General features: G+C 44.5%; 1 protein-coding gene across 1 annotated transcript; it reads right to left on the bottom strand.

Annotated features, from left to right (window-relative positions):
- On the bottom strand, positions 1 to 21927 carry LOC127319154 (DNA (cytosine-5)-methyltransferase CMT1-like). The gene is made up of 21 exons (XM_071824451.1): positions 21442 to 21927; positions 21206 to 21222; positions 21038 to 21146; positions 20263 to 20370; positions 20056 to 20190; positions 19843 to 19951; positions 19397 to 19605; positions 19246 to 19311; positions 18927 to 19160; positions 18708 to 18766; positions 2258 to 2324; positions 1854 to 2183; positions 1710 to 1781; positions 1539 to 1625; positions 1349 to 1436; positions 974 to 1092; positions 795 to 899; positions 674 to 717; positions 533 to 602; positions 345 to 448; positions 1 to 205 (listed from the first exon to the last, which is right to left on the bottom strand). Exons 1-21 carry the CDS (start codon positions 21925 to 21927, stop codon positions 1 to 3), a joined length of 2823 nt encoding a protein of 940 aa, XP_071680552.1.
- Positions 21928 to 27898: the final 5971 nt, after the last annotated feature.

Raw genomic sequence — 27898 nt, 5'->3', positions numbered from 1 at the left:
CTATTCTTCCTCCACTACTTCGCCTGCAGAAGATCCTCGAGGCAATCTTGCAGCTCTTGCTTGAGGCGCAGGGATGAAGTTCGCAGGCAGTTTGAACAAGGGGCACTGGTCTCCACTGAATTCACCATGCTGGTATGCCTCTCCGAGTGAACACCCCAGGGCTCGGGCAACGGGAACAGCGACAGCGTTCCCAACTTGGATATATCTGTGTAAAAAATGCCCAACATAAAAATAAGCTTCAGAACAACGAAGGTCAGAGCTACTGTCCTTGCAGAAACCAATCTGGTTATGCTCTGTTCTATCTGATGCACTACCTCAGATGTCAACATACTAGGTCAACTCACTTTTGTTTTATGGGGCCAGACAGCCTGTAGTAATCCGGGAAGCCCTGCAGCCTAGCGTTTTCTCGAACGGTCAGAACTCTGTCCTGCTTGGGATGCAAAATAGCCTGCATGCCAAAGTCGCCATCAAACAAAATATATTGGCAGGTTAAAGAATCACACAAGGACCGAAATTTTTATCAATATCATACTTGGTTGTGAGGCTCGGCTCTGGTCACAACAGTAGAGACGGTTTCATCCCACCACAGGCGTCCAAATGGTCTGCAAAGCAAGACAACAAGGATTATTGATAGTCTTCTACTAATAAAGTAATAATACAACACATTGCTTACTTCAGTGACTTGCCCTTGCAGAACTTCATAGCATAATTAGGGACCTACAGGAGAAGCAAGGGTGATTAAAACATGGGAAATATACACATTGTTACAACTGGTTAAACAACAACAGGTTTACCAAAGGCTTCCCGGACGAAAGATATTGACGAGGAATACTCAGATCAAACTCAACGCTTTTGTTTTTTCCAACCCGGACACCTTTCAAGTCGCGGAAGTTGGCCCCCTGGAATACAATAATTGCTTAAAAATAACAGGTTATGGTAGAGAAAAAGAATGATGGGTTCAGCCTTAACTTGCCTTTTTTTGGGGAATCTGCTGCACTCTGTCATAATCATCCTTATTCAGTTGAAGCGGCTGATGATCGAATAGCTGGCATTCCTTTGGAGGGGCATCTCCAAGCGAGTCGTCCCTCATGTCTTAAAATGAATAACAGAGCGGTAACTCACAATAGAGACTTAATAAAGAATTCACTTGCAAGCACACACAAAAAATGTTGAAAACTATGGCAAGGTGACATCATTGAACAACCAACATGACTGAAAATACAAGAAAGACATGACTGCATATTCTTTGAAAGGTATAAAAAATGAATTGAAAACTCATTACATAATCAGAGAACTACATGTTCATATTAAGTAGTGGCACTCAACAGGTCGAAAAATATGGGTTTACCGTTACGGTTGAGACGGAGATAGCGTTGTAAATCTGTTTTGGGTCTACTTTTATATGCCATAATGTCTTCAGGTTGATGGTTTTCAACCTGAAGAAAAACAATATCAGTTATAGCGAGATAGAAGTTCACAAATGGTCAGGCAGCACTTTAAAATGACCCCAGCATGCAACGAACACAGTCAGGACCTACCTTGGGTAAATCATCTATGGCATCCCTAAGACAAAGAGCGTTCTCCAAATCCTTAGATTCATTTTCATCACATGCAACTAGACATTGCTGATAACAGAACATCATTTTAGCAAGACATAATAATAATAGTAATAATAATAATAACATAGTGCTAGTATTGTATTCTCATACCGTGAATTCAGTTGGCTCGTGTTGTCCTCGATTAATAGCATCATGTGTGGGAAGGGGAAATTTTGGAAGTACCTACATTACCAGATAAACCTTCTTAGCAATAGTGTTACAAGGTTAAAAAAAGAGCATATGAAAGAGAGATACCACAGAAGGAAGAGCTCCCCACAGAAAGGCCCGCATCCTAAATTGTGGAAGCCCATAAGATCCTGCAACCATCATTCCAAGTCTAGCTTGGTAACGCATGGCGATAAGTCGGCTCAGGGCATAACGCCCAAGAAATCCCTTTGCAAACTTTAGAATATCTACAACGTTCTCCATAAGAACGTATTTAGGTCGGAGGTAGTTGACAATGTCCATGAACACAAGCATCTGTTTGTTTTTTTCATCCGCCAGCGGATCTTTATGCTTTCGGTGTCTGTTCAGTCCACTAATTCCTTGGCAGGGGGGACCACCACAGATAACATCCACATGGCCCTTCGGAATTAGAAATACATTAATAGGTAGCACAAGATCAAGATCCCAAAAGGAACAAGGATGGATGTACTTACAGGCAAGGGTAAAATGGATTCTCTATATCCACTCTCCACAAATTCTTTAATAGCTTCCGGAGAATCTCTGAAATGTTAATGTAATGTCCCAGGTTTAGAGACGATCGAGGGGTAGATTTTAGAAAAGGGATGTGCATTGCATAGTAAATTCTGGGGAAATTTCGCGCTTTTAAACAAAAACTGCATCGAAGGGGGACAAGTTTCTCTCTCGACACCTTACGGGGTTAGGGTTTCGAGAGTGCGACAAACTTGCATCTCACTTCACTAGTTTAGGGTTTTGAGAAGAGAGGGGAGAGTTTGCTTGATTGAATTATAAATGATATGACATGGTTGAATTCAAACCAAGGTTGAAATTTGAATTTCAAAATTCAAACATTAAATAATTACCTTAAATAATTCAATTGAGGAAATTCATTAAGTAAATAATCAATAATAAACAAGATGAACAATTATAATAAAGTAAAGCTCATTAGGGAAAACTTTGAGCTTTATTGAATAACACACAAGATACATTGTCATTACAATATTCATAAGTGAAATAACTGAATAATACAACACATTACATAAATGGGCAGAATAGAAGAAAGAAAAATAAAGAAAAATTACAAGTTAATGATCCTAGTCTAATTACTACAAGATCATCTTCACTTGATCTTGTATTTGATGAATTCCATGTCCATTTTGCTCAATTGATGATTCCTGCACAAAACAAAGCAAAAAACAGAAGTAAGCCAAGTGGCAAAGCCACTTGGCAGGTTAAAAAAATAAAGCAAAAGGAGGGGATATGATCAGGCTGCCGAGCTGATCCTCTCCAAGCCAAGTTCACAGGATTTGGTACACACATACACACTAGCAAAGACACACACAGCCTGTGTGCATGCTCAACACCAAGTCACTGGCTGGGCATGTGGCGCAACTCACTCACACAGCCTCAGTGAGTCACCAAAGTGACCAGGCCAAGCTGTCGACCAGGGAGAGCATAGAAGCATCATATATAACCTTTTCAGAGCCCAAACCCTAGCCATTTGTTCAGTCATCGACAAGCAGCAGTGGTAAGTTCACCAAGAACACCAAGAACACTTAGAACAGGAAGAACAACAAGCCACCAGAAATCATCCAGGGACAGTTTCACCAAGAACTGTCAGCTGTGAGCAAGTACCAGATGGAGTAAAGCACCACAAGCTTGTAAGGAGGAGAAGGGCAAGCAAACCAAGCATCACAGAAGCAATCCTCTACAACAACACTTAATTCTAGGAGCTGGAGTGAGGTATACCACACAAGAGCCTGAGCAAGATCATATCTTGCTCATAATTAAGCATGCTTGCATCACAGGAGCAAAGAAGGGTAGAAAACCCTGGGTGTATCATCATTTGGTTACTAAACCAATTGGTGCCAGCAAGTACAACCAAGGCTAAAAGGAAAATAAACCAGGGAACACTGGTTATGACCACACAGTGTCAAAGCCAGAGAAATCCAGCATGGATTTATTCCTTGCAGCCAATCAGAATCACAAAGCACCTATTGACCTAGCTAAACCATCAGATTGACAGGAAACATGTGCCTATCCTAATTATCAACATCAAAGCTACTGGAAATTCACTAAGTGACTAGCCAGTGAGCATTTATCCATCACAGAAAGCCACCAAACAGGGGAGCCATCCCAGGGCAGCACATGAATACTGCCAGGATCACCTCAACCACTTAACCAATTCCAACAAAGAAACCATGCACAGATATCATCACCCAGTAGGGTTCAGAAGGAGGGCTAGGGTACACAACCAGTGGTTGGCATCCTGCTAGCCCTAACAAATTCATTGAAATGATCATCACTGAATCACAGTTCACATCATTTATCCATCTAATCAAGTAAGGATAAACAGATAAATGAAACAGACAAGCAATTGATGCACCAGGGTCTTGCAAATGATCAAATGGATCATGACAGGCATCAATTGATGCTTCAGCAAGCAACAGCACACATCAGGCCAAGCCTGTGTGGAGCATAAACAGTACTGAGTGAGCAACAGTGAGGCACAGAGACCAAAGAGCAGCTTTTGCAAGCAACTGGTGATCATATGAACACCAGAAGTTTGTTAGAGCATGCTACTGCATACTAGAACTCATTCTAAGCACTTAACACATGAACCGATAATTAAATAACTGAACAATTGCATCACAGATAAGGGCATCAGGCTTTATAATTGTATCCAGAAGCACATCAAAGGCTTGATGAACCCAAGGATCATAATACACAAGAAAAGCACATATCAATTCATCACAGAATCACATTGCTAAGCCAACAGTAATGCTCAAATGAGCATAATCATGAATCTGAACTCAATGAACTAGCCCAGAGGCACTGGCACTTGCAAATATGCAAGGATTAACCACCACAATCAAGCCAGGGACAAGATTAAGCACACACAGTATGCCCAAGTGACAGTAAAAAGAATAGGAGCATGCCAGTAGGCCATGAGCATCACTGGATGCTCATGAGCAATCACAGGAGGGCCACAGCCAGAAATTACAATAAACAGAAATAGCTAGGTAGCACAGAAGCATGGTAATAACAGCAACAGCCGCAAGATGGCCGAGCACGGCCAGCACCTCCACAAGGAGGGAAGCCATGGCCAGGGATACTGGAGGAGGAAGAAGAGAGGCACAGGAGAAAGAGGGTGGCGGAACACTTACCTGGAGCAGCAGCACTACAGCGTGCCATGGCGGCACGGCGGCACGGACCGGCCACGGCAGCACCAAGCCGCGGCCAAGCCAGGCGGTCGCCGAGGCGCGGGGCTCCAGCGCAACCACGGCGGGGCACTCGGCCACGCCACGGCGCCAGGATCAACGGCTGCGACGAGGTGGCCGCGGAAACCCTCGGCCATGTCGCAGAGGTGTTGGGGAAGAGCGGTGGCGGCGAGGAAACACAGATCGGCGCGGACCGATCGGTGCGCCGTCGTGCGGCCGTTCGATTGCGTCCGATCTCGCCGGCGGGGACGGCCGGTGGCGGTCGGAATAATTCGGCGACGGCGAGGCGACCACGGTGTCGCGAGAGCAAGAGAGAGAGTAGGGTTTCTGCGCGAGGAGAGGAGAGAACGAATGGGCCGACCGAGCCCAACGGGTGGCTCGGGTGCGACCTAACCCGTTTGGCCACCCGGACAGGTGGGGCCCAAGGGCATTTAGGTCATGTCCTAATTCCAAGAAATACAGAAACTTTGAAATTATGTAAGAAATGTTAAATAGCTCTAAAAAAATAATAAAAAATATGAAAATAGATCAACATAAAATTCTCTAACTAAATAAAATATCAAAGAGAATTTTTGAAGACAAATAAGAATGAATCTTAATTTGATGATTTAAATAATGATTTAAATCACACATATTATTTTCAATAATGAAAATAAGTCCATTAATGCATTTGGACTTCAAAAACACCTTGACAACATTTCAAGGTAGTATTTTACTCTTAAACAAGTATCCCCAAATTATTCTTAGTATAAACCTCTTACATGAAATAATAACGACATCGGAAGGGGGAAACAAACCCTAAAAATGGAATCATGCATAATTGCTTCTTTAACCATTGCCCTTATCGGACAATGATGCTATTTTTCAGAACAAGAGGACAAGGGTCAGTCCATACCTTCCAACTGCAGAACTTTGCAGTGTTCAGGCAAGTTTATCACTTGCTCATGTCATTTGATTATTTCTATCAAATTACTTGCAAAGTACTATTATTATCACTATTGCATAAAAACCAAAACCACTATTTTCATAACTATGAATATGACTATGTGGTTGGCAATGGAACCATGGATTGTGTTGATATGGTGGAGGTTCCATTGCAAGGGTTTATATCCATCTAGGATTAAACAACAAATGTCGCAATGATTCTTGTGCCGTAATACCCGTGTTAACCATAAGATCTGGAGTGGGACGGAATAGTCAAAAGTGTTTCCACCTCTCGTTCATCAACGGATGCGCTTACCGTAGCAGTTGTGTCTGGCGGAACAACCGGAGGGTGGGGATCCCATTCTAATTCCCCACGGTAAAGCATTGCTTGCCGTAGCAGCTTGTGTCTTGCGGAACAACAGGAGGGTGGGGATCCCATTCTAATTCCCCACGGTAATGCGGTCTATGATGGGTTGCAGCCACCGGCGTAGGAGTGTATGGTAGAGCCCAAGATCGTTGTCGTGGTCGGGGTCCACCCTGAAATTACGGGAATAATGGGACCGACGTGGACCCTGTGGTCGGCGCATGCAACAAAGGGTGGGTGTTCGAGGTAGCGGAGGAACATGATTGGCTAGACCTTATACCGGGCCTCACACCGAAGGAAGTGTGGACGGGAAAGCTGCCCGGTTGGCACCAAGGTTAAGATCTCTTATGGGTAAAGCAACACACCTCTGCAGAGTGTAAAGAATCGTGACTGTCACTCCTGTTCCGGGATTGAGGAACTGCGAACGCGGCCGGAAAGGAGCTCCATGAAGTTCTAGTAAACCGGTGAAGGCTGACGGACATAGCTCTTTGAAATAAAAGCAATCTCTTGAAGAAATGTTTATCAAAACCTGCATTGGTATTAGACTTTCTGGTCTAATATCGTAGCTAGTGCATTAAACACCTCTTATCTATAATGAACTTGTTGAGTACGCTCGTACTCATACCACTCTTAAATCCCCTGCTTAGATTGTCTGAATCATCTGGAGGAGGACTACAACAGCAATGATGGAGCCGAGATCATCGGCTACGAGGAACCAGACCTCTCAGGAGGAGTTGAGGGCGTAGACTACATCATAGTCTACGGATCCGGGGAGGCTTCCGGAGGAGAACAAGCCTAGAGATATCTGAGAAGTAGTAGTAGCCGAGCAGCACAAACTCTTACCATGTGGCTGCTCGATTAAATAAATGTTTAGTTTAATGAGACTATGGTATTGTAAGTTAAGATGGGTTCGCCTCGAACCCAGGAGTTATCCTCTTAGGACCCAAGAGGAGCTCCGAGACGACTTGTGTATGCTACTTGTAATAATATGTGAATGAGTTATGGACCCTGCTATGTTCTGTTGTACTACTCTGAGGGATGTAATATTTGCGGAATGGTACTTCGCGAATGTTATATCAACGACTGGCATACTACAATATGCAGTGGTATGCAGGGTCACCACAGTTGGTATCAGAGCAAAAGCTTTGACCTTAGGTTGGAACCTAGTAAATGGGACCAAACGTTAGGAGTCAAATAGGATTAGTAAAGAATTCTCTAAAAATATGGTGTATATTCAATTGAGAATACAACAATCATATCTTTTAGTGCGATAATTCTTTATTATCTCTATTATGATGCATCATTACTAATCTTATAATCTTTCTATTTCTACAGCCAACATGGCAAGTTCACGACCGGGAAGAAACGTAAAAGTTATGGATTCCACACTGAACGAATACCAAGGAGGACTTGCTGATATCCTACGAGCCATGTTACGGGAATTTGGGTGCGATCCCCAGATTCCAGTAAAGAAGTACATGTTCTATGATGGTCCGGTGTTGGCCAAGTGCAGAGTAGGACTGCGACTTCCCGAATCTTTGGGAATGAGCGTAGTCATGCCAGCTGGAGAAGCGAGGACAACCAATACAGCTTACCATATAGCTGTTATGAGAGCCATAACCGACATACGGGAACATAAGACAAATGAGCTTATGGATTCCGAGTTCTCTCATATTCCTCATAATCAGGAGGAAGAAGATCCCGTGCTCAACCACTACAAATACGCCAAACGCAAACCCATAGCAGCGGCAAAATATATGGATAATAGCCGTAACTTCATATCATTACTCTTTTAGCTGAACCATCATCTGATAGGAGCTATTGATACGATGCTAGAGGAATTCACTGAACCCAAGGAGGAGAGTAGGGGGAAAGAACCTATGGAGAATGTAGTGCACACACCAGTTTATTCAGCTGGTGACTACATCAGCTTTGATCCACTTGCACGTGAACCTACACCTGTTACACCTGGGAACTTTCTGGGTAGTTCCTATGGGGGATACGAAGGCGGAGAGGAATCCGGAAACAAACAGCGTTCCGAGACTCCAATTGAGAATTCCAGGGGTTGGCGTTGGGGAAATGATACTGGAACCCATAGTACTACTGAGTATTATGATGGAGAGATGAACGATGACGCAACAACCCAGAACCAGAGCTATCCTAGTAATGAAGGAGTGGATGGAGGATATCCGACACAGGTTGAGTCGGGTATGGGTTTTGGTAACCCTTATGGTGGGGCTACAGGAGAGTACACTCGATGGGTGGACTATGATGCACTCAACGATCAGTTTGTGAACACTGATTTCTCCTTAGGATCATCATCCGATTCGGATTACAAGCCAACAGGGAGACCTTATGTTCCAGGGTCTATCAGGAGGACGACACGTTCGACCGGATGGAAGCCTGGGATGTACCGGGAGTGAAGACCGACTAGAATCCACCAAGGGAGGCGTGGCTATAATACACAAGTACCACGTGTATTATAGTTTGTAATATTTGTATAAATCTGTACATATACTTTAATAAGTGAGTTGCATACTCACATCGACTTGAGTATTGTAATGAGACCACTTATGTATGTATATACAGGGTATATGTTTTGTATGATTTGGATTTGCTTCTTGATTTCCATTGCGTGACTAGTTCTGTGCACAAAGTTGAGCTCAGAAAACTTGCGCATGGAGTAATTATGAGTATCATCTTGTGTTGCAGAACTAGGGGGATTATGTCGGGAACGTTAGGAAACGAGACTGAAGCGCAGCGCATGGAGCGCGAAGCAAAAGAAAAGGAAGAGGCTGAGGGTGCAGCCAGAGATCAGTTTCCACCACCACCACCACCCATGACCCAGCAGAACTTTATCCAGTACATGCAGTTGGCGGAAGAGAGGCAGCGTGTAACACTGGAGCTGCAGAACAAATTCCTTCAGGATCTGATGCAGCAGAATAGGGTGGAGAGACCTGAGAACCAGGGAGTCACATTAGCAGACTTCCAAAACACCAAGCCGATATCTTTCGCATACGCGCCAGAGCCTATGGACGCGGAAGATTGGCTGATGGATACTGAGCGCAAGCTCAACACTGTTGGATGCAACGACCAAGAGAAGGTTAGATATGCTACCCATCTGTTATGTGGACCTGCAGCATCATGGTGGGACAATATTGTAGCCGTTTACCCAGCTGGAAAGGTATTTACCTAGGAGGAGTTCGCAAGGAAGTTCAGGGAATCCAATGTCCCTGAAAGTATAGTGGAACTGAAGCGTCGAGAGTTTGAGAGTCTCGAGCAGAAGGACAAGGCAATCCTGACCTATGTCAGGGAGTTTTCAAAGCTGTCTCGGTACGCGGTTGAGGAAGTCAACACCGAGGACAAGAAGAAGAAGAGATTTCTGAGGGGGTTAAGTCCCCAGTTCAAGGTACAGCTACGGATGATGATAGCAACGGAATTCCAAGAGTTGGTGGATGCAGCCATCACTCTTGAAGATGATTTCAAACAACTGCAAGAAGAGAAGAGGAAAAAGGCCAAGTTTGAGCCTAAGAGGTTTGTTAGTAACAAGCCTAATACCAGCTTGAGTTTCAAGCCCAGATACAGCAACAACAACAACAACAACAACAACAGCAACTACTACGGTAGTAGGAAGAATCAGGCATTCCAGACTGCAAATCAAATAGTTTGCAGAAGCTGTGGATTCACAGGGCATTTCGCCAAGGATTGCAAGAAACCAAGGATTATATGCTTTGGTTGTCGCCAGGAGGGGCACATGCTGAAGGACTGCCCCAAGAAGAATAGTGGAGGAGGTCAAACTGGAGGAGGAGGAAATCGAGGAAACACCGGAGGGAACTGGAAGAATAAGAAGCCCTTCGGCAAGCTGAACTGTACCAGTCTGGAGGAGGTGGTCAACTCTGACCAAGCGGTGATAGGTACGCTCCAGATACTCACTCATCCTGGCAAAGTACTTTTTGATACTGGTGCAACTACATCATTCATTTCTCAACAATTCATCATCAAACATGGGATTAGTTGCACTAAGTTAGATACACCCATAAACATACTTTCTGCGGGGGGAACGATAGTAGTAACCCATGCCAAACAAAAACAAGTCATTATGATCAATAAGTGCGCGTTTGACGCGGACCTGTTCATTTTACCGATGAAGGACATTGATGTCATTCTTGGTATGAACTGGTTAGAAGCTAATGGAGCATTGATCGACTGTGTGAACAAAACGGTGTCTTTGAAGAGCCCCGATGGAAGCAGCATGATCTACCAAGGCGACAAACATACACAGATTGAAGTGGAGCTACAGCTGAACAGCATGAAGGAGGTGAAATTAGAAGATATACCTGTAGTAAATGAATTCCAGGATGTGTTTCCTGCGGAATTACCTGGTATGCCACCAGATAGGGAGATAGAATTCACTATCGACCTAATTCCAGGAACAGCTCCGATTGCCAGGGCACCATATAAAATGGGGCCTAAGGAATTGAAAGAACTTAAGGAGCAACTGGATGACTTGGAACAAAAGGGATTCATTCAGGAGAGTGTTTCACCATGGGGATCACCTGTGATCTTCGTGGATAAAAGGGATGGAGGAAGAAGGATGTGCGGAGATTACAGAAATCTGAACAACGTCACAATCAAGAACAAGTATCCACTTCCAAGAATACAAGATCTATTTGATCAAGTGAGAGGCGCGGGAGTCTTTTCCAAGATTGATCTAAGATCGGGTTATCACCAGATAAAGATCAAGAAGGAGGACGTTCCGAAAACTGCCTTTGTCTCAAGGTATGGACACCATGAATACCTTGTAGTACCTTTTGGATTAACCAATGCCCCAGCAATATTCATGAATCTCATGAATAAGATTTTCATGCCGTACCTAGACAAGTTTGTCATCGTATTTATCGATGATATCTTGATATATTCCAAGAACAAGGCTGAACATGCTGAACATTTGAGGTTAGTGTTGCAAACACTAAGAGAACACCAACTTTATGCCAAATTCAGCAAGTGTGAATTTTGGCTGGATCAAGTGGAATTTCTTGGTCATGTCATAAGTAAAGATGGAATCGCTGTCAACCCGAGCAAGGTAGCAGCAGTTCTAGAATGGGAAGCACCCAAGACTGTCAAGGAAATCCGAGGATTCCTAGGAATGGCAGGATACTATCGGAGATTCATTGAAGGATTCTCTAAGATAGCAGGACCTATGACAAAGTTGTTAAGGAAGAACACACCATTCGTGTGGTCCGAGGAATGTGAGAAGAGTTTTCAAACTCTGAAGGAGAAACTCACCACGGCACCGGTGTTAGCAGTTCCGGAAGTTGGCAAGGATTACACCGTGTACTGTGACGCGTCCAAACATGGATTGGGTTGCGTACTCATGCAAGATCGGAAAGTGATATCTTATGGATCGAGGCAACTCAGACCTCATGAGGTGAATTATCCAACACATGACTTGGACTTAGCAGCTGTCGTATTTGCACTCAAAACTTGGAGACATTTTCTCTATGGAGCGAAGTGTGAGCTCTATACAGATCATAAAAGCCTCAAATATTTCTTCACTCAGAAAGAACTCAACATGAGACAGAAAAGATGGTTAGAATTGATCAAGGATTATGACCTGACAATCAATTACACACCAGGGAAGGCTAATGTAGTAGCAGACGCCCTGAGTAGGAAAAGTACTGGGGGAGTTGAACAAGAAATATCACCGGAGCTGAAGAAGGAAATAAGCCAAGCCCAAATACAACTTTGGGAGAAGGAAGCCCATGAAGGATTATCGGTGTTGCAAGTAGCCGATGAACTTAACGTCAACTTGAAGAATGAGATAATGATGGGTCAGATGGACGATCCATTCATTGTAGAAGAGATGAGAAGAATAGATGAAGGAAGACCATCAGAATTTCACCGAGGAGAATCTGGATCTTTATGGTTCCAGAAAAGAATTTGCGTTCCGGATATTGCTGAAATTAAGGAAGTAATACTCCGGGAAGCTCATCAAACACCATATTCCATACATCCGGGAAGTACAAAGATGTACATGGACTTAAAGGAACTATTCTGGTGGAATAACATGAAGAGGGAGATAGCACAATATGTGGCAGAATGCCATACCTGCCAGAGAGTGAAGGCTGAACACCAGAGTCCGGCAGGGAAGTTACAACCTTTACCTATTCCAGAGTGGAAATGGGAGGAGATAGGGATGGATTTCATCACCGGACTACCCATGACCAATAAAAAGAAGGACATGATATGGGTAATCGTGGACCGGTTGACGAAAAGTGCACACTTTTTAGCGGTAAACCAGCAGGATAAAGGAGAGAAACTCATCGATCTTTACATCAAAGAGATCGTGAGTAAGCATGGAGTGCCTAAGAAGATCGTATCGGATCGAGGATCCGTGTTCACATCAGCATTCTGGAGCAACTTCACGAAGCTTTAGGATCTAAGTTGGATTATAGTACCGCCTATCATCCTCAGACCGGGGGACAAACCGAGAGAACCAACCAGATCTTAGAAGATATGCTTAGGGCTTGTGCCCTAGACTTCGGAGGATCATGGGAGGAGCATCTACCTTTAGCAGAGTTTTCATACAACAATAGTTATCAAAGCAGCATCAAGATGGCACCATTTGAAGCTCTGTATGGAAGGAAATGTAGATCACCGATATGTTGGTATGAAGCCGGAGCAAGCAAAGAGTTCAACCCTGATTATATCAAGGAAAAACAACAAATCATTGACATTATCAGAGACAGGCTCAAGATAGCTCAAAGTCGGCAAAAGAGTTACGCCGATCAGAAGAGAAGGACATGGGAGCCACAAGTTGGAGACATGGTTTATCTTAGGGTAAGCCCGATGAAAGGACTCCAGAGGTTTGGAGTAAAAGGAAAACTTAGCCCTAGATACATAGGACCTTTCAAGATACTGAGTCAGAACCGAGGTTTAGCCTTTGAGTTGGATTTACCGGGAAGGCTAGCTCAAGTTCACAACGTGTTTCATGTGTCACAACTGCGGAAATGTTTGAAGACCCCAGATGAACCAATATCACATGATGAGCTCGAGTTACAACCAAACTTAACATATATCGAGAAGCCAGCCAAGATTCTCGAGGAGAGCTGGAAACAACTCAGAAACAAGGCGATCAAGTATTGCAAGATACAATGGAAACATCACCCCGAGAGGGAAGCCACCTGGGAAAAAGAGGAAGACCTGAGGAAAACATACCCCGAGCTGTTCAGGTATTACAACCACAACTTCGGGACGAAGTTTTCTTTAAGGGGGAAAGGCTGTAATGTCCCAGGTTTAGAGACGATCGAGGGGTAGATTTTAGAAAAGGGATGTGCATTGCATAGTAAATTCTGGGGAAATTTCGCGCTTTTAAACAAAAACTGCATCGAAGTGGGACAAGTTTCTCTCTCGACACCTTACGGGGTTAGGGTTTCGAGAGTGCGACAAACTTGCATCTCACTTCACTAGTTTAGGGTTTTGAGAAGAGAGGGGAGAGTTTGCTTGATTGAATTATAAATGATATGACATGGTTGAATTCAAACGAAGGTTGAAATTTGAATTTCAAAATTCAAACATTAAATAATTACCTTAAATAATTCAATTGAGGAAATTCATTAAGTAAATAATCAATAATAAACAAGATGAACAATTATAATAAAGTAAAGCTCATTAGGGAAAACTTTGAGCTTTATTGAATAACACACAAGATACATTGTCATTACAATATTCATAAGTGAAATAACTGAATAATACAACACATTACATAAATGGGCAGAATAGAAGAAAGAAAAATAAAGAAAAATTACAAGTTAATGATCCTAGTCTAATTACTACAAGATCATCTTCACTTGATCTTGTATTTGATGAATTCCATGTCCATTTTGCTCAATTGATGATTCCTGCACAAAACAAAGCAAAAAACAGAAGTAAGCCAAGTGGCAAAGCCACTTGGCAGGTTAAAAAAATAAAGCAAAAGGAGGGGATATGATCAGGCTGCCGAGCTGATCCTCTCCAAGCCAAGTTCACAGGATTTGGTACACACATACACACTAGCAGCACACACAGCATGTGTGCATGCTCAACACCAAGTCACTGGATGTGCATGTGGCACAACACACTCACACATCATCAGTGAGTCACCAAAGTGACCAGGCCAAGCTGTCGACCAGGGAGAGCATAGAAGCATCATATATAACCTTTTCAGAGCCCAAACCCTAGCCATTTGTTCAGTCATCGACAAGCAGCAGTGGTAAGTTCACCAAGAACACCAAGAACACTTAGAACAGGAAGAACAACAAGCCACCAGAAATCATCCAGGGACAGTTTCACCAAGAACTGTCAGCTGTGAGCAAGTACCAGATGGAGTAAAGCACCACAAGCTTGTAAGGAGGAGAAGGGCAAGCAAACCAAGCATCACAGAAGCAATCCTCTACAACAACACTTAATTCTAGGAGCTGGAGTGAGGTATACCACACAAGAGCCTGAGCAAGATCATATCTTGCTCATAATTAAGCATGCTTGCATCACAGGAGCAAAGAAGGGTAGAAAACCCTGGGTGTATCATCATTTGGTTACTAAACCAATTGGTGCCAGCAAGTACAACCAAGGCTAAAAGGAAAATAAACCAGGGAACACTGGTTATGACCACTGATGTCAAAGCCAGAGAAATCCGGCATGGATTTATTCCTTGCAGCCAATCGAGAATCACAAAGCACCTATTGACCTAGCTAAACCATCAGATTGACAGAAACATGTGCCTATCCTAATTATCAACATCAAAGCTACTGGAAATTCACTAAGTGACTAGCCAGTGAGCATTTATCCATCACAGAAAGCCACCAAACAGGGGAGCCATCCCAGGGCAGCACATGAATACTGCCAGGATCACCTCAACCACTTAACCAATTCCAACAAAGAAACCATGCACAGATATCATCACCCAGTAGGGTTCAGAAGGAGGGCTAGGGTACACAACCAGTGGTTGGCATCCTGCTAGCCCTAACAAATTCATTGAAATGATCATCACTGAATCACAGTTCACATCATTTATCCATCTAATCAAGTAAGGATAAACAGATAAATGAAACAGACAAGCAATTGATGCACCAGGGTCTTGCAAATGATCAAATGGATCATGACAGGCATCAATTGATGCTTCAAGAACAACAGCACACATCGGCCAAGCTTTGTGTGGAGCATAAACAGTACTGAGTGAGCAACAGTGAGGCACAGAGACCAAAGAGCAGCTTTTGCAAGCAACTGGTGATCATATGAACACCAGAAGTTTGTTAGAGCATGCTACTGCATACTAGAACTCATTCTAAGCACTTAACACATGAACCGATAATTAAATAACTGAACAATTGCATCACAGATAAGGGCATCAGGCTTTATAATTGTATCCAGAAGCACATCAAAGGCTTGATGAACCCAAGGATCATAATACACAAGAAAAGCACATATCAATTCATCACAGAATCACATTGCTAAGCCAACAGTAATGCTCAAATGAGCATAATCATGAATCTGAACTCAATGAACTAGCCCAGAGGCACTGGCACTTGCAAATATGCAAGGATTAACCACCACAATCAAGCCAGGGACAAGATTAAGCACACACAGTATGCCCAAGTGACAGTAAAAAGAATAGGAGCATGCCAGTAGGCCATGAGCATCACTGGATGCTCATGAGCAATCACAGGAGGGCCACAGCCAGAAATTACAATAAACAGAAATAGCTAGGTAGCACAGAAGCATGGTAATAACAGCAACAGCGCAGTAGCTGAGCACGGCCAGCACCTCCACAAGGAGGGAAGCCATGGCCAGGGATACTGGAGGAGGAAGAAGAGAGGCACAGGAGAAAGAGGGTGGCGGAACACTTACCTGGAGCAGCAGCACTACAGCGTGCCATGGCGGCACGGCGGCACGGACCGGCCACGGCAGCACCAAGCCGCGGCCAAGCCAGGCGGTCGCCGAGGCGCGGGGCTCCAGCGCAACCACGGCGGGGCACTCGGCCACGCCACGGCGCCAGGATCAACGGCTGCGACGAGGTGGCCGCGGAAACCCTCGGCCATGTCGCAGAGGTGTTGGGGAAGAGCGGTGGCGGCGAGGAAACACAGATCGGCGCGGACCGATCGGTGCGCCGTCGTGCGGCCGTTCGATTGCGTCCGATCTCGCCGGCGGGGACGGCCGGTGGCGGTCGGAATAATTCGGCGACGGCGAGGCGACCACGGTGTCGCGAGAGCAAGAGAGAGATTAGGGTTTCTGCGCGAGGAGAGGGGAGAGAACGAATGGGCCGACCGAGCCCAAAGGGTGGCTCGGGTGCGACCTAACCCGTTGGGCCACCCTGACAGGTGGGGCCCAAGGGCATTTAGGTCATTTCCTAATTCCAAGAAATACAGAAACTTTGAAATTATGTAAGAAATGTTAAATAGCTCTAAAAAAATAATAAAAAATATGAAAATAGATCAACATAAAATTCTCTAACTAAATAAAATATCAAAGAGAATTTTTGAAGACAAATAAGAATGAATCTTAATTTGATGATTTAAATAATGATTTAAATCACACATATTATTTTCAATAATGAAAATAAGTCCATTAATGCATTTGGACTTCAAAAACACCTTGACAACATTTCAAGGTAGTATTTTACTCTTAAACAAGTATCCCCAAATTATTCTTAGTATAAAACTCTTACATGAAATAATAACGACATCGGAAGGGGGAAACAAACCCTAAAAATGGAATCATGCATAATTGCTTCTTTAACCATTGCCCTTATCGGACAATGATGCTATTTTTCAGAACAAGAGGACAAGGGTCAGTCCATACCTTCCAACTGCAGAACTTTGCAGTGTTCAGGCAAGTTTATCACTTGCTCATGTCATTTGATTATTTCTATCAAATTACTTGCAAAGTACTATTATTATCACTATTGCATAAAAACCAAAACCACTATTTTCATAACTATGAATATGACTATGTGGTTGGCAATGGAACCATGGATTGTGTTGATATGGTGGAGGTTCCATTGCAAGGGTTTATATCCATCTAGGATTAAACAACAAATGTCGCCAGTGATTCTTGTGCCGTAATACCCGTGTTAACCATAAGATCTGGAGTGGGACGGAATAGTCAAAAGTGTTTCCACCTCTCGTTCATCAACGGATGCGCTTACCGTAGCAGTTGTGTCTGGCGGAACAACCGGAGGGTGGGGATCCCATTCTAATTCCCCACGGTAAAGCATTGCTTGCCGTAGCAGTTGTGTCTTGCGGAACAACCGGAGGGTGGGGATCCCATTCTAATTCCCCACGGTAATGCGGTCTATGATGGGTTGCAGCCACCGGCGTAGGAGTGTATGGTAGAGCCCAGCACTGTTGTCGTGGTCGGGGTCCACCCTGAAATTACGGGAATAATGGGACCGACGTGGACCCAGGGTCGGCGCATGCAACAAAGGGTGGGTGTTCGAGGTAGCGGAGGAACATGATTGGCTAGACCTTATACCGGGCCTCACACCGAAGGAAGTGTGGACGGGAAAGCTGCCCGGTTGGCACCAAGGTTAAGATCTCTTATGGGTAAAGCAACACACCTCTGCGAGTGTAAAGAATCAGACCTGTCACTCCCTGTTCCGGGATTGAGGAACTGCGAACGCGGCCGGAAAGGAGCTCCATGAAGTTCTAGTAAACCGGTGAAGGCTGACGGACATAGCTCTTTGAAATAAAAGCAATCTCTTGAAGAAATGTTTATCAAAACCTGCATTGGTATTAGACTTTCTGGTCTAATATCGTAGCTAGTGCATTAAACACCTCTTATCTATAATGAACTTGTTGAGTACGCTCGTACTCATACCACTCTTAAATCCCCTGCTTAGATTGTCTGAATCATCTGGAGGAGGACTACAACAGCAATGATGGAGCCGAGATCATCGGCTACGAGGAACCAGACCTCTCAGGAGGAGTTGAGGGCGTAGACTACATCATAGTCTACGGATCCGGGGAGGCTTCCGGAGGAGAACAAGCCTAGAGATATCTGAGAAGTAGTAGTAGCCGAGCAGCACAAACTCTTACCATGTGGCTGCTCGATTAAATAAATGTTTAGTTTAATGAGACTATGGTATTGTAAGTTAAGATGGGTTCGCCTCGAACCCAGGAGTTATCCTCTTAGGACCCAAGAGGAGCTCCGAGACGACTTGTGTATGCTACTTGTAATAATATGTGAATGAGTTATGGACCCTGCTATGTTCTGTTGTACTACTCTGAGGGATGTAATATTTGCGGAATGGTACTTCGCGAATGTTATATCAACGACTGGCATACTACAACATGCAGTGGTATGCAGGGTCACCACAGTTAAGTAGGGTAAGATATATTGAAAAAACAAAATAAATAGGATTGTAATGAAGCAGGTACCAACCTAAGGCCATCAAGGGGCTCCCAAGTATCATGACTAGAATCATATGTTTTCCACCGTACCTATATAAATAATATATATCTTCAACCAAACTTTGCATACAAATGTTCTAAATGAACGAGTACAGTACATCACTAAATATACAAGAGAAAGAATACAAGTAACCCTTAAATCCAATAGAATTACAGAAATAGGAACTCTAAACGACAGAGCCTATTGTACCTTAAAACACAAGCCATCTATTTTAGTTTTATTTGGATCACCGTAGCATATATCAACAAGCTTCTCAACCTCAAATGTACCCTCCGAAAGAGATTCATTTACTCCATTTTCGTCATCTTCATCATCATTCGAACTCCGCGGTAGAGAAGTGCTATTATGGACGTCATATTCCTTACAAAGTCTATCCCACTCCTGAAGGAGTTTAAGAAAATTCTCGGCCTTCTCATTTCGTACCTACAAATTAGAGGTTAAATCATACAAGCTATTTTGTGTGGTGATAAAACAAGGAATGTAATTTAGTGCCAATTGCAGTTAGTACCTGTGCACGTGGGTGGTTGTGCTTTAGACTATCACATGCATATTTGTTCATGTCTACAGCCCATTTCTGCAGAAGACAATAATAGTAAGATTGTCAATTACAGTAATTTCAGGCCAATGGAAGTCGTAAACCTACTAGGCAGAAAACTTACAGTAGTCAATTTTAGGCCAGACAATGGAGCACCCATGCAAAGCCCGGTTGACATGGCACCACATCCAGAGTATAGATCCAGCAGTGTTGCTGTTTGCATTTGTGCATCAGGTGATACCACCAGGTCAGCAATTGGTTTTTCCTTAGAAGAGTCGACATCGTCACAAGAAATATCTGATGTCGTTTCGCTGCCTGTTGGGCCACCATTTTCTACAAAAGATTACGTCATCAACAAACACGAAGAAAATATCATGGTACACAATATTTATGAATTTTTAGGTTAGCAATTGTAGTTTCAGATGTATCAAAACAATTAACGTATTGTACCGTTTTAATAAAGATTTATGCTCAGACCATACGATTCTATGTTATTTTTATTTTAATATAAGTTGCATACAGGCAACAAAAAGGAAAGTATGATGATGGCAACATAAACAAAATAACAACTACAGATGATTACCTGGTGGTTGGCAAATGTGGAATATGCCACAGAATACGCCATATCATAATACAAATCACAATTTGATATAAGCTCAGCTTTTACTTGTTGTGTCAACTGTCATTGTTTGACCATAAAGCAACGTGTAAAAATCAGCAGAAAAATGGGAGGTAGTATGTAGTACACATTCATTAACTTGAAAGAATGAGTGAAACACTTACGTTTGGGCCAACATAAGTGATATTTACTTTCGAGATAATTGACCCAACCAGGTTATCATCCTTTTCCTCTGAAAGGAAAACACGCTTATGATCCTGTTCATGATCAGGAACCTCCAACACCTTGGATGTGATAACCTGCAAAAATTGGTCTTAGACACAAGCTGAAGTGTATATAGAAAAAAAGAACACAAAATGCTTGACACATACTGTATCAGCCACACTGTAAAACCAACGGCAACAGAAATATGATCCATGTTCAATTTCTTGGAAAATTTCGGTAATCCTTCCAATGTAATCATCCTCGCCATCACCAGCCTGCAGCCAGTCAAAACAACAATAACATGATTACTGTTGTTGGTCAGATCGAACCAACAAGATAAAATGCAGAATAGTAAAGTAGAATATTTGACCCTCAATGGTCTGCACAAAAGAAACGATAACAGTGCAAAACATTCAGGGCATTTCTTAAAATGCTAATTAACACAGAAGACAGTAAAATATAACAACTGATGAGAGAAAATGAGTGTGCAGAGGAGCTCCTCCAAAGCTTGACCTTATTATAAATGAAGAGCAGAGGAGCACAGAGCAAGTTTCTAATGAGTGAACAATATCTAGTGGAGTAAACTAGAAGGGCTGTGCGAAAAGGTCCTAGTGTACACCTAGGCTCTTGATGGTTCAGCATATTCAGAACTTGATTTACACGCATATATCTTTATCCTACAGAATATAGCACAGGTATAAACTGAATTTAGCGTTGTACAGTTCAGTACAGAATTATTACAAGCTAGCTAGGAACCTGCTGGTTTACTTGCATGCTTGCACCAACAATGCACGAAACAGAAAGGACTTGAGGAACTAACATAACAAGCTGCACTAGTCATCTAGGTACACTAGAACCATGCATTCACGAATGCTCTAGCAAAAGGATAAATGCATAATGGCAATCGATCCTGAAAGAGGCTAGGTGATCACGGTTGTTTACCGGCCGGATGTAGACATCATCGCCAAGATCAAAATTGACACCTTCCACGATAGCAGATCTGTAGTGGCATCGAGCACGTTTCTCCTTTTCCTCCTCGGGCGCATTAGACCTGCTGAGGCAACAGGTACAAAGGGTTTCAGTTAGCGCGCGTGCGTGTTAGATAAAAGCACCTCAGATTGAGCTCCCTGAGTAATAACAGTGGGACAAACAGGTGGATACCGCTTTTTACGCTTAGTAGTAACTTTTGGACGGTCAGAAGCCTGCAAAGAAAACAAAGGTAGATGGGATTTTCTTCAGTGATCAGAATTCCTGAACAGGGAAGAACATGCATGCCTAGGATCTATGTGCATGCAGAGAGGCGCGCTGAGATAGATGGATGAAATAGACTCCGTAGGCATTATTACCTTGGGTTTGTACCTCTCCGGCCACCGTCGCCGCGCCTCGTCATCTGGTATCGGGTCGGCGCCGACGAAGTGGTCCTCGGACTCGGAGGCGCCCTCCTCCTTCTTCTGCATGCTCCTCGGCCTCGTCGCCACCCTTCTCTTCCTCCTGATGGTGCGAAGCGTCCCCGCCTTGGCCCGCTCCGCCGCCTCGAGCTCGGCGGTCTCCTCCTCCTCTTCCGCCATCTGCATCTCCTCCGCATCGGGCTCCGACGCGCACACGTCGTCGTCGATCGCGTCACCCTCCTCCATCATAGCCGGCGCCTCGGCCAGGCGCCGCCTCCGTTTCGGCTCGCCCTTGGCGGGGCCGCTCTTACGGTTACGGGTACCCGCCGCACTGCGCCGGCGCTTTCCACCGCGTTCGGGCTCGGCGTCGGGGTCCGCGTCGGCGTAGGACAGTTTGGTCCGCCGCCGCGTGGAGCGCCTCCTCTCGGGCACCGGCGATGACATGGGTGCAGACGAGATGAGGAGCGACGGTGTTTGAGGCTTTGCGGGGTTTGGCAGGGTAGTGGTGGACTGGTGGTGATGGTGGGCTGGGTGGAGTATTTAAGGAGAGCGGCTGCGCGGCTGGCGCTTTGAACGGCGACGTGCAGAGGGTGGCAGAGCGCACGACCTCCTCAGCATTTGTTCCGAAATCTCCTCCGATTTCGGAGTTTGCCGTTTGTCATCTGTTTTGCGGAGCGAAGAAGGAAAAGATCACGACGCGCGCAATTAACTGAGGCGGTTTGAATTTCGAAAGTTCGATCCTGGATGATTGATTGGGCTGGGCGTAGACCGATTCTCATTTACTGTTGTGATCGTCACGAGCGATTTGTTGCCATACGTACGTGTTGAGTTACAGGAAGGAATGGTAGTTAAGGAATTATTATACTGTAGTTGGAAACAAATCACAATAACTAAGGCTAGGAATTCCACTGGGACTTTTTTATTTTGAAGAAACAACCGGCCTCACATAACACCGTTTCAGGAAGCACCGAACACGGATGGAAACATAGAGCCCACCTATCTGCAGCCTCTCTTTTCTCAATGTATTTTTTTTCTCGAAATACCGTACAACGCTCACAAAACAAAACATATATACACTCATTCCTACATGCACGCACACCCTACCCTTATGAGCATCTTCGAGAGACTGAAACCAAGAAACTAGTCCTACGGGCCTTCAAATTGACAAAGTCACTAGAGATGTCTCTTTATCGATAGGAAATATTCCATATTTATGAAACACCAAAGTGGCCTTTCTCTTCCATTCATTTTTGCAGCGATGAGTTTAAATGAGTTAATTTAAAGAAAAGCTATAATTGACATAGGTTTTAGCCGGGAACTTCAGCTCGGTGCAAATCTACTGTACGAATAGCTTCTACTGTTCTTCTTTGACCAGCATAAGTTTGTCCGCACACGAACACGTCACCGTGTACCTCCAACATCGAGCGTGATACGCAGGACACGTCGCTGGAGGAGGCCCGCCGAAAGCGCGATACGCAGGATAATCCGGCGAGCTCTTTTGAGAACCCGAAACCCCACACGCCCGAGAGAGACGCGTCTGGACGCAAGGCGGTGATGGGCTGCCCTTGGTCGGTTCACCCTCCCCTAGGACTTTGTGGATCGAGGCTCTCCAATACGAAGAACGCCGATGAACGAGAGCAGAATCTAGAACGAGATAGGTTTGTAGATTGGTTCTGCGATTGTGTGTTGTTTTAAATGGCCTGCACCCCTCAAGTATATAAGGAGTGGCTGGACTTTCCGTGCAAGATAGATGGTGGGATTCACGATCCAAAACCTTAGCTTGGGTCCAATTCGAATGGTTTGGACCGAACTTTTCAAAACTATTCAGTTTAAACTGGGAGTACCTGGGGGCTACTTTGAGGCAGTAAACGACCTCAAACAACTTTGTTCGTCTCGAAAAAATGAAGAACTTTCATGTTGCCAACTTTTCCATCTGAGTTCGTCTTGACCATTCTTTTTCCCCGTTGTCAAATTCGGTTCGGATTCAACATGGGCTGAACGTAGGCAGGACTTGTTCTCTCTTGTCTCATTCTTGACTAGAATTTGTGAACTCGTATAGGATTTGTCCTCTCCACTCTCAGTCATGTTTCTTGTTCTAGCTCTGGAGATATGACCTCAGATTAAGATGATCCAAAAAATCAAAGTTGCGTGTTCGACGTGACGCATAACTTTTGTTTCTATCATTTTTCCATTTGGGGTTATCTTAAAATTTTCACTCTTTAAGGCAAAAACGGTTGTCAACATATGCCCCCCGTTTTTCGGCAAAACTTGTATACCGAAAAATAACTTGCAATATATTTTATCTAATGACGATGTCAACACTCCATCGGACATTGGTTCTTTGTATCGGCCATGTATGCTAAGGGCGATAACTCTGTATCGGCCATGTATGTGTTCAAGCTTCTTGCCACACACTCGGGTAGAACTTTTTCAGATATCTTCCATTGAGAGCTCGAGATAGTAAATTTTCCTCCATAGATTCTACCAAGTATGAGTTTTCAGGAACTACCTTTATGACCTTAAAAGGACCAGGAGACCATTTGCCAAATTGTCTGTCCTTCGAACTAACTGGTAGGATTATTTTCCACACTAAGTTGCCAACTTGGAAACTCTTCAACTTCACCTTTTTGGTATAAGATCTTTCTACCCGCAATTTATCTTTTTCAATGTCTTTCAGGGCAGTTAAACGTTTATCGGCAACCTCATCAATGTTGTATATCATCAAGTTATGAAAATCCACTGCCGATAAGTCATTTTGCTTAGCGAACCTCAAAGCAGCCAGATTCACCTCTACCGGTAAAACGGCTTCCTTTCCATACACAAGTTCATATGGAGTTACCTTTGTAGCGCCATGCTTAGAGATCCTATGTGCCCACAAAGCTTCGGACAATAATTCATGCCATCTTCTCAGATAATCTTTAATCTTCTTCTTGATGAGCTTGATGAAAATGTTATTACTTGATTCAGCTTGTTCATTACCTTGCGCATAATATGGAGATGAATTGAGCATCTTTATCATGTAAGATTTGGCAAACTCTTTAACTTCTTTTGCCATAAATGATGAACCTTGGTCTATAGTCAATGTTTGAGGAATGTCGAATCTATGTATGATATGCTCAGTTATGAACTTAATCACTTCCTTATGGGTCATATTTCTGAGAGGTATTGCTTCAGACCACTTGGTAAAATAATCAGTAGCTACCAACATGAACCGACGCCCTTTTGAAGAAGAAGGGTGAATCATACCAATGAAATCTAACCCCCAACCTCTGAATGGCCACGGCTTGATAATAGGATTCATCATAGCAGCAGGAGCCAACTGAATATCACCAAACTTTTGACAAGCCTCGCATCCTTTATAATACCAGAAACAATCATTGATCATCGTCGGCCAATAAAAACCTGCACGTCGCAGTAACCACTTCATCTTGTGTGCCGACTTATGAGTACCACATATGCCTTCATGAACTTCTCCCATAGCAGCCCTTGCTTGACCTTCATCCAAGCACTTCCAAAGAATACCGTCAACTGTTCGGCGATAGAGATCATCCTCCATCAATAAATATTTAAAAGACATCCGCCGAACAGCCCAGTCCGTCCTCTTGCTAGGATCCTGCAAATATTCAACAATAGGTATTCTCCAATCTTCTTGTTCACCTGCACTAGAATCTTCATTAGTGACTGAATCAATGTGATTGGTTCGTTGCATGGAAAACAAAAATTCTACCGTGAATAAGAACAAAACCATGATCCAATATAGGAAAAACCAAGATCTAATCTATGAAGATCGGAGAAAGGAGAGAGATGAGAGACTAACCCTCGAAGATCCAAAGCCTTAACGAGATCAAATCTTGTGGTTGATGTAGTCGATCGTTCCGGTGCTGCAATACGATAGCACTTCCGTACTCGGTCGCACGTACGGTGTCGATGAAGTCCTTCCACTCCCTGTTCCAGCGGGCATCGGAGATGTGGTAGATCTCCTCGGAATCCCAGCAGCACGACAGCATGGTGGTGGTGATGGAGGAGAAGTTTCTGCAGGGCTTCGCCAAGCCGTAGTAGATTGCGTTGGAGAAGGGAGAGGGGCGGACATGGTTGGAGGGTGGTGGAGGGCTGCACCCCCTGCCCCCTCCCCTCTTTATATAGGGGGGAGGTCGGCCAGGGTTTTCCTTGGCCCCTCCTCAAAGCCTAGGGACGGCGGCCAAAAGAGGGGGGAGAGATTTCCTCCCCCCAAGTCTCCCCCCTAGGGTTTTGGGGGAAACCCTAAAGGGGCGGCCGGCTTGGGCCTTGAGGGTTGTGAGCCTGGCCCATTAGGGCTGGGATGCACCCCTCGGCTCATGTGGCCCCTCCTAGGGTCGTGGGCCCACTGGTTGAACCTCCAGAACATTCTAGATGCTTCTCGGTCTTCCACCGGAAAATCCCTGAACTTTTGCGAACCTCAGAAATTAACTTCCCTTATATGAATCTTATTCTCCGGACCATTCTGAACCTCCTCGTGATGTCCTGGATGCCATCTGAGACTCCAAAAATCATTCAGTCTCCATCCCATATTCGAAATCTACTATACGACATCGAACCTTAAGCGCGTCACCCTACGGTTCGTGAACTATGCGGACATGATCGAGACTCCTCTCCGATCAATAACCAATAATGGGACCTAGAGATCCCTAATGGCTCCCACACATTTAGCGATAACTTAGTGATCGATTGAACCATTAACATACGATATCGATTCCCTTTGTCGCGCGATACTTGACTTGTACGAGGTTTAATCATCGGTATCTCCATACCTAGTTCAACCTCGTTGTCATCGTGGTGGAATGGCAGATGCCATGGGATGGCTTAAGTTGGGGCCAAATATGCGCTAGAGGATCTAGGGGAGGGTTTGGTTAAGAAGTAAAGTGAGTTAGAACTCCGTATTATATTGATGAACTTGGCCTATGGCCATAGGTTGAAGATGTATGGTACAGAACTCTCCTATTCGCTACTGAATCGATCTCTCTGTCTGTGTTCGTCTGTCCCCGCGCAGGGGGGTGCCTCCTCTCCTTATATATGGGATAGGTGGCTTACAATGGAAGAAACCCTAATGGCATCTTTGATGAGCTAAGCTACTTTATAAAGATTCTTTGGCCCAGTGAGACCGCTTCTGTCTTTAATCAGAGACTGGTGACATCGTTCGGTATCTTTAACGTCAGCATCTCCTTTGGCGACAGGGCTTCGATTAAAGCTGATGTGCTTCGCTCATCTTGTCCTTCGGTCCTTGGAGGAATCTTTGACTGGAAGGCCGACATGCTACATTTGAGCTTATGCCGATCTCCGGTACCTTTACGGGTGAGTTCCGGTATCTTTGCCTTGATGGCTAAAACTCTCTTGCTCTCCGTACTCCGACATACCCCTCCTGGGATACTGGATTGTACCAGCTTAGCATAACTTTTAGAATCCGGATCAACCTTTAATCCGGTATGAAAATGATATATTATGGCATATTTGCCATAGTCTTGGCCTACCGGGGGCCATCCCCCCGACATTAGTCCTCGAAGTTGGTGTGGTCCGGCGGATTTATCCGACGGGCCATGCCAGGTTCGTACCGGATTAATCATTCCGATTTCCATTTAAACTTAACCGGTGTCATATCAGTTTCATACCGATAAACCGGATTTCTCGAAACCTCTCCGGCATCTTTCCGACTGTTTCTTCGTCATTAATTTCTCCTCAGCGAAGTCAAGAATATCTCGAAAACTGTGCCTTCCAGTGACATGCGCACTGTTTCTAACGCCGTAGTGTCAGGTGTCAAATCCCTCGTCTCCCGCGCGCAGTTAATGCACCGCAATTGATCCGTGTGGCCCTCCGTGTGGCTGCTTGAGGAATGTGTGTATTCCAGTGCCACATGGCGGCCCATCAGCTGAAGCAACGTGGGCCAACCGATTTCTGGCCCATTAAGCCCTTTGCTTATATCGGGCGACGGTTCGTCATCATCCTTCCCACTCTCTTTCTTCGCCATTGTTATCGCCTGCGCTCTCTGCCTCCAGAGCCTCTGCGCTGCCGCTCGTTGACGTAGCGTTGCTCTCCGGCAAACCTCCGCGGAGACTGCACCGCCCTTTTCTCACCTTCGCCAACTCATAGTTTCGCCGCCCTCTCCTTTCTCTAACGCGCACTTCCTCGCGAGGTCCCGTGCCGCCGCTCGCCGCTGACGCTCTCCTCTCCGCCGAACTTCCGGTGCGCGGTTGTGTGAACTTCCGCTGCCCATTTAAGGTCAGTGAGCCTCGATCTGTATCTTTTCCCTTCTCACTGTTCTACATGTTCTTCATAGGTGCGGTAGATTTATTTACCCCCTTTTCCTTTCTTTTTTCTCTTGTCTTTAGATCTTGACAAGCGAGTAGATCCGGCGAAGGTTTTTGTTAGGTAGCGCCAACACTTA

Source organism: Lolium perenne, chromosome 7, assembly GCF_019359855.2.
Source record: "Lolium perenne isolate Kyuss_39 chromosome 7, Kyuss_2.0, whole genome shotgun sequence".
In the NCBI taxonomy this organism is placed as follows: domain Eukaryota; kingdom Viridiplantae; phylum Streptophyta; class Magnoliopsida; order Poales; family Poaceae; genus Lolium; species Lolium perenne.
The sequence above is the reverse complement of the archived record's forward strand: the minus strand, read 5'-3'. Positions and strand labels throughout refer to the sequence as shown.

Excerpts from the sequence above, each read along its gene's own strand:
- LOC127319154 (XM_071824451.1), bottom strand. The coding sequence starts at position 21,927 with ATGTCATCGCCGGTGCCCGAGAGGAGGCGCTCCACGCGGCGGCGGACC. Across the intron at positions 19,312-19,396 it reads CTGGCCTAAAATTGACTACT|AAATGGGCTGTAGACATGAA; the intron begins GTAAGTTTTCTG and ends TGTCTTCTGCAG. Across the intron at positions 1,782-1,853 it reads GGGGAGCTCTTCCTTCTGTG|GTACTTCCAAAATTTCCCCT; the intron begins GTATCTCTCTTT and ends CTGGTAATGTAG.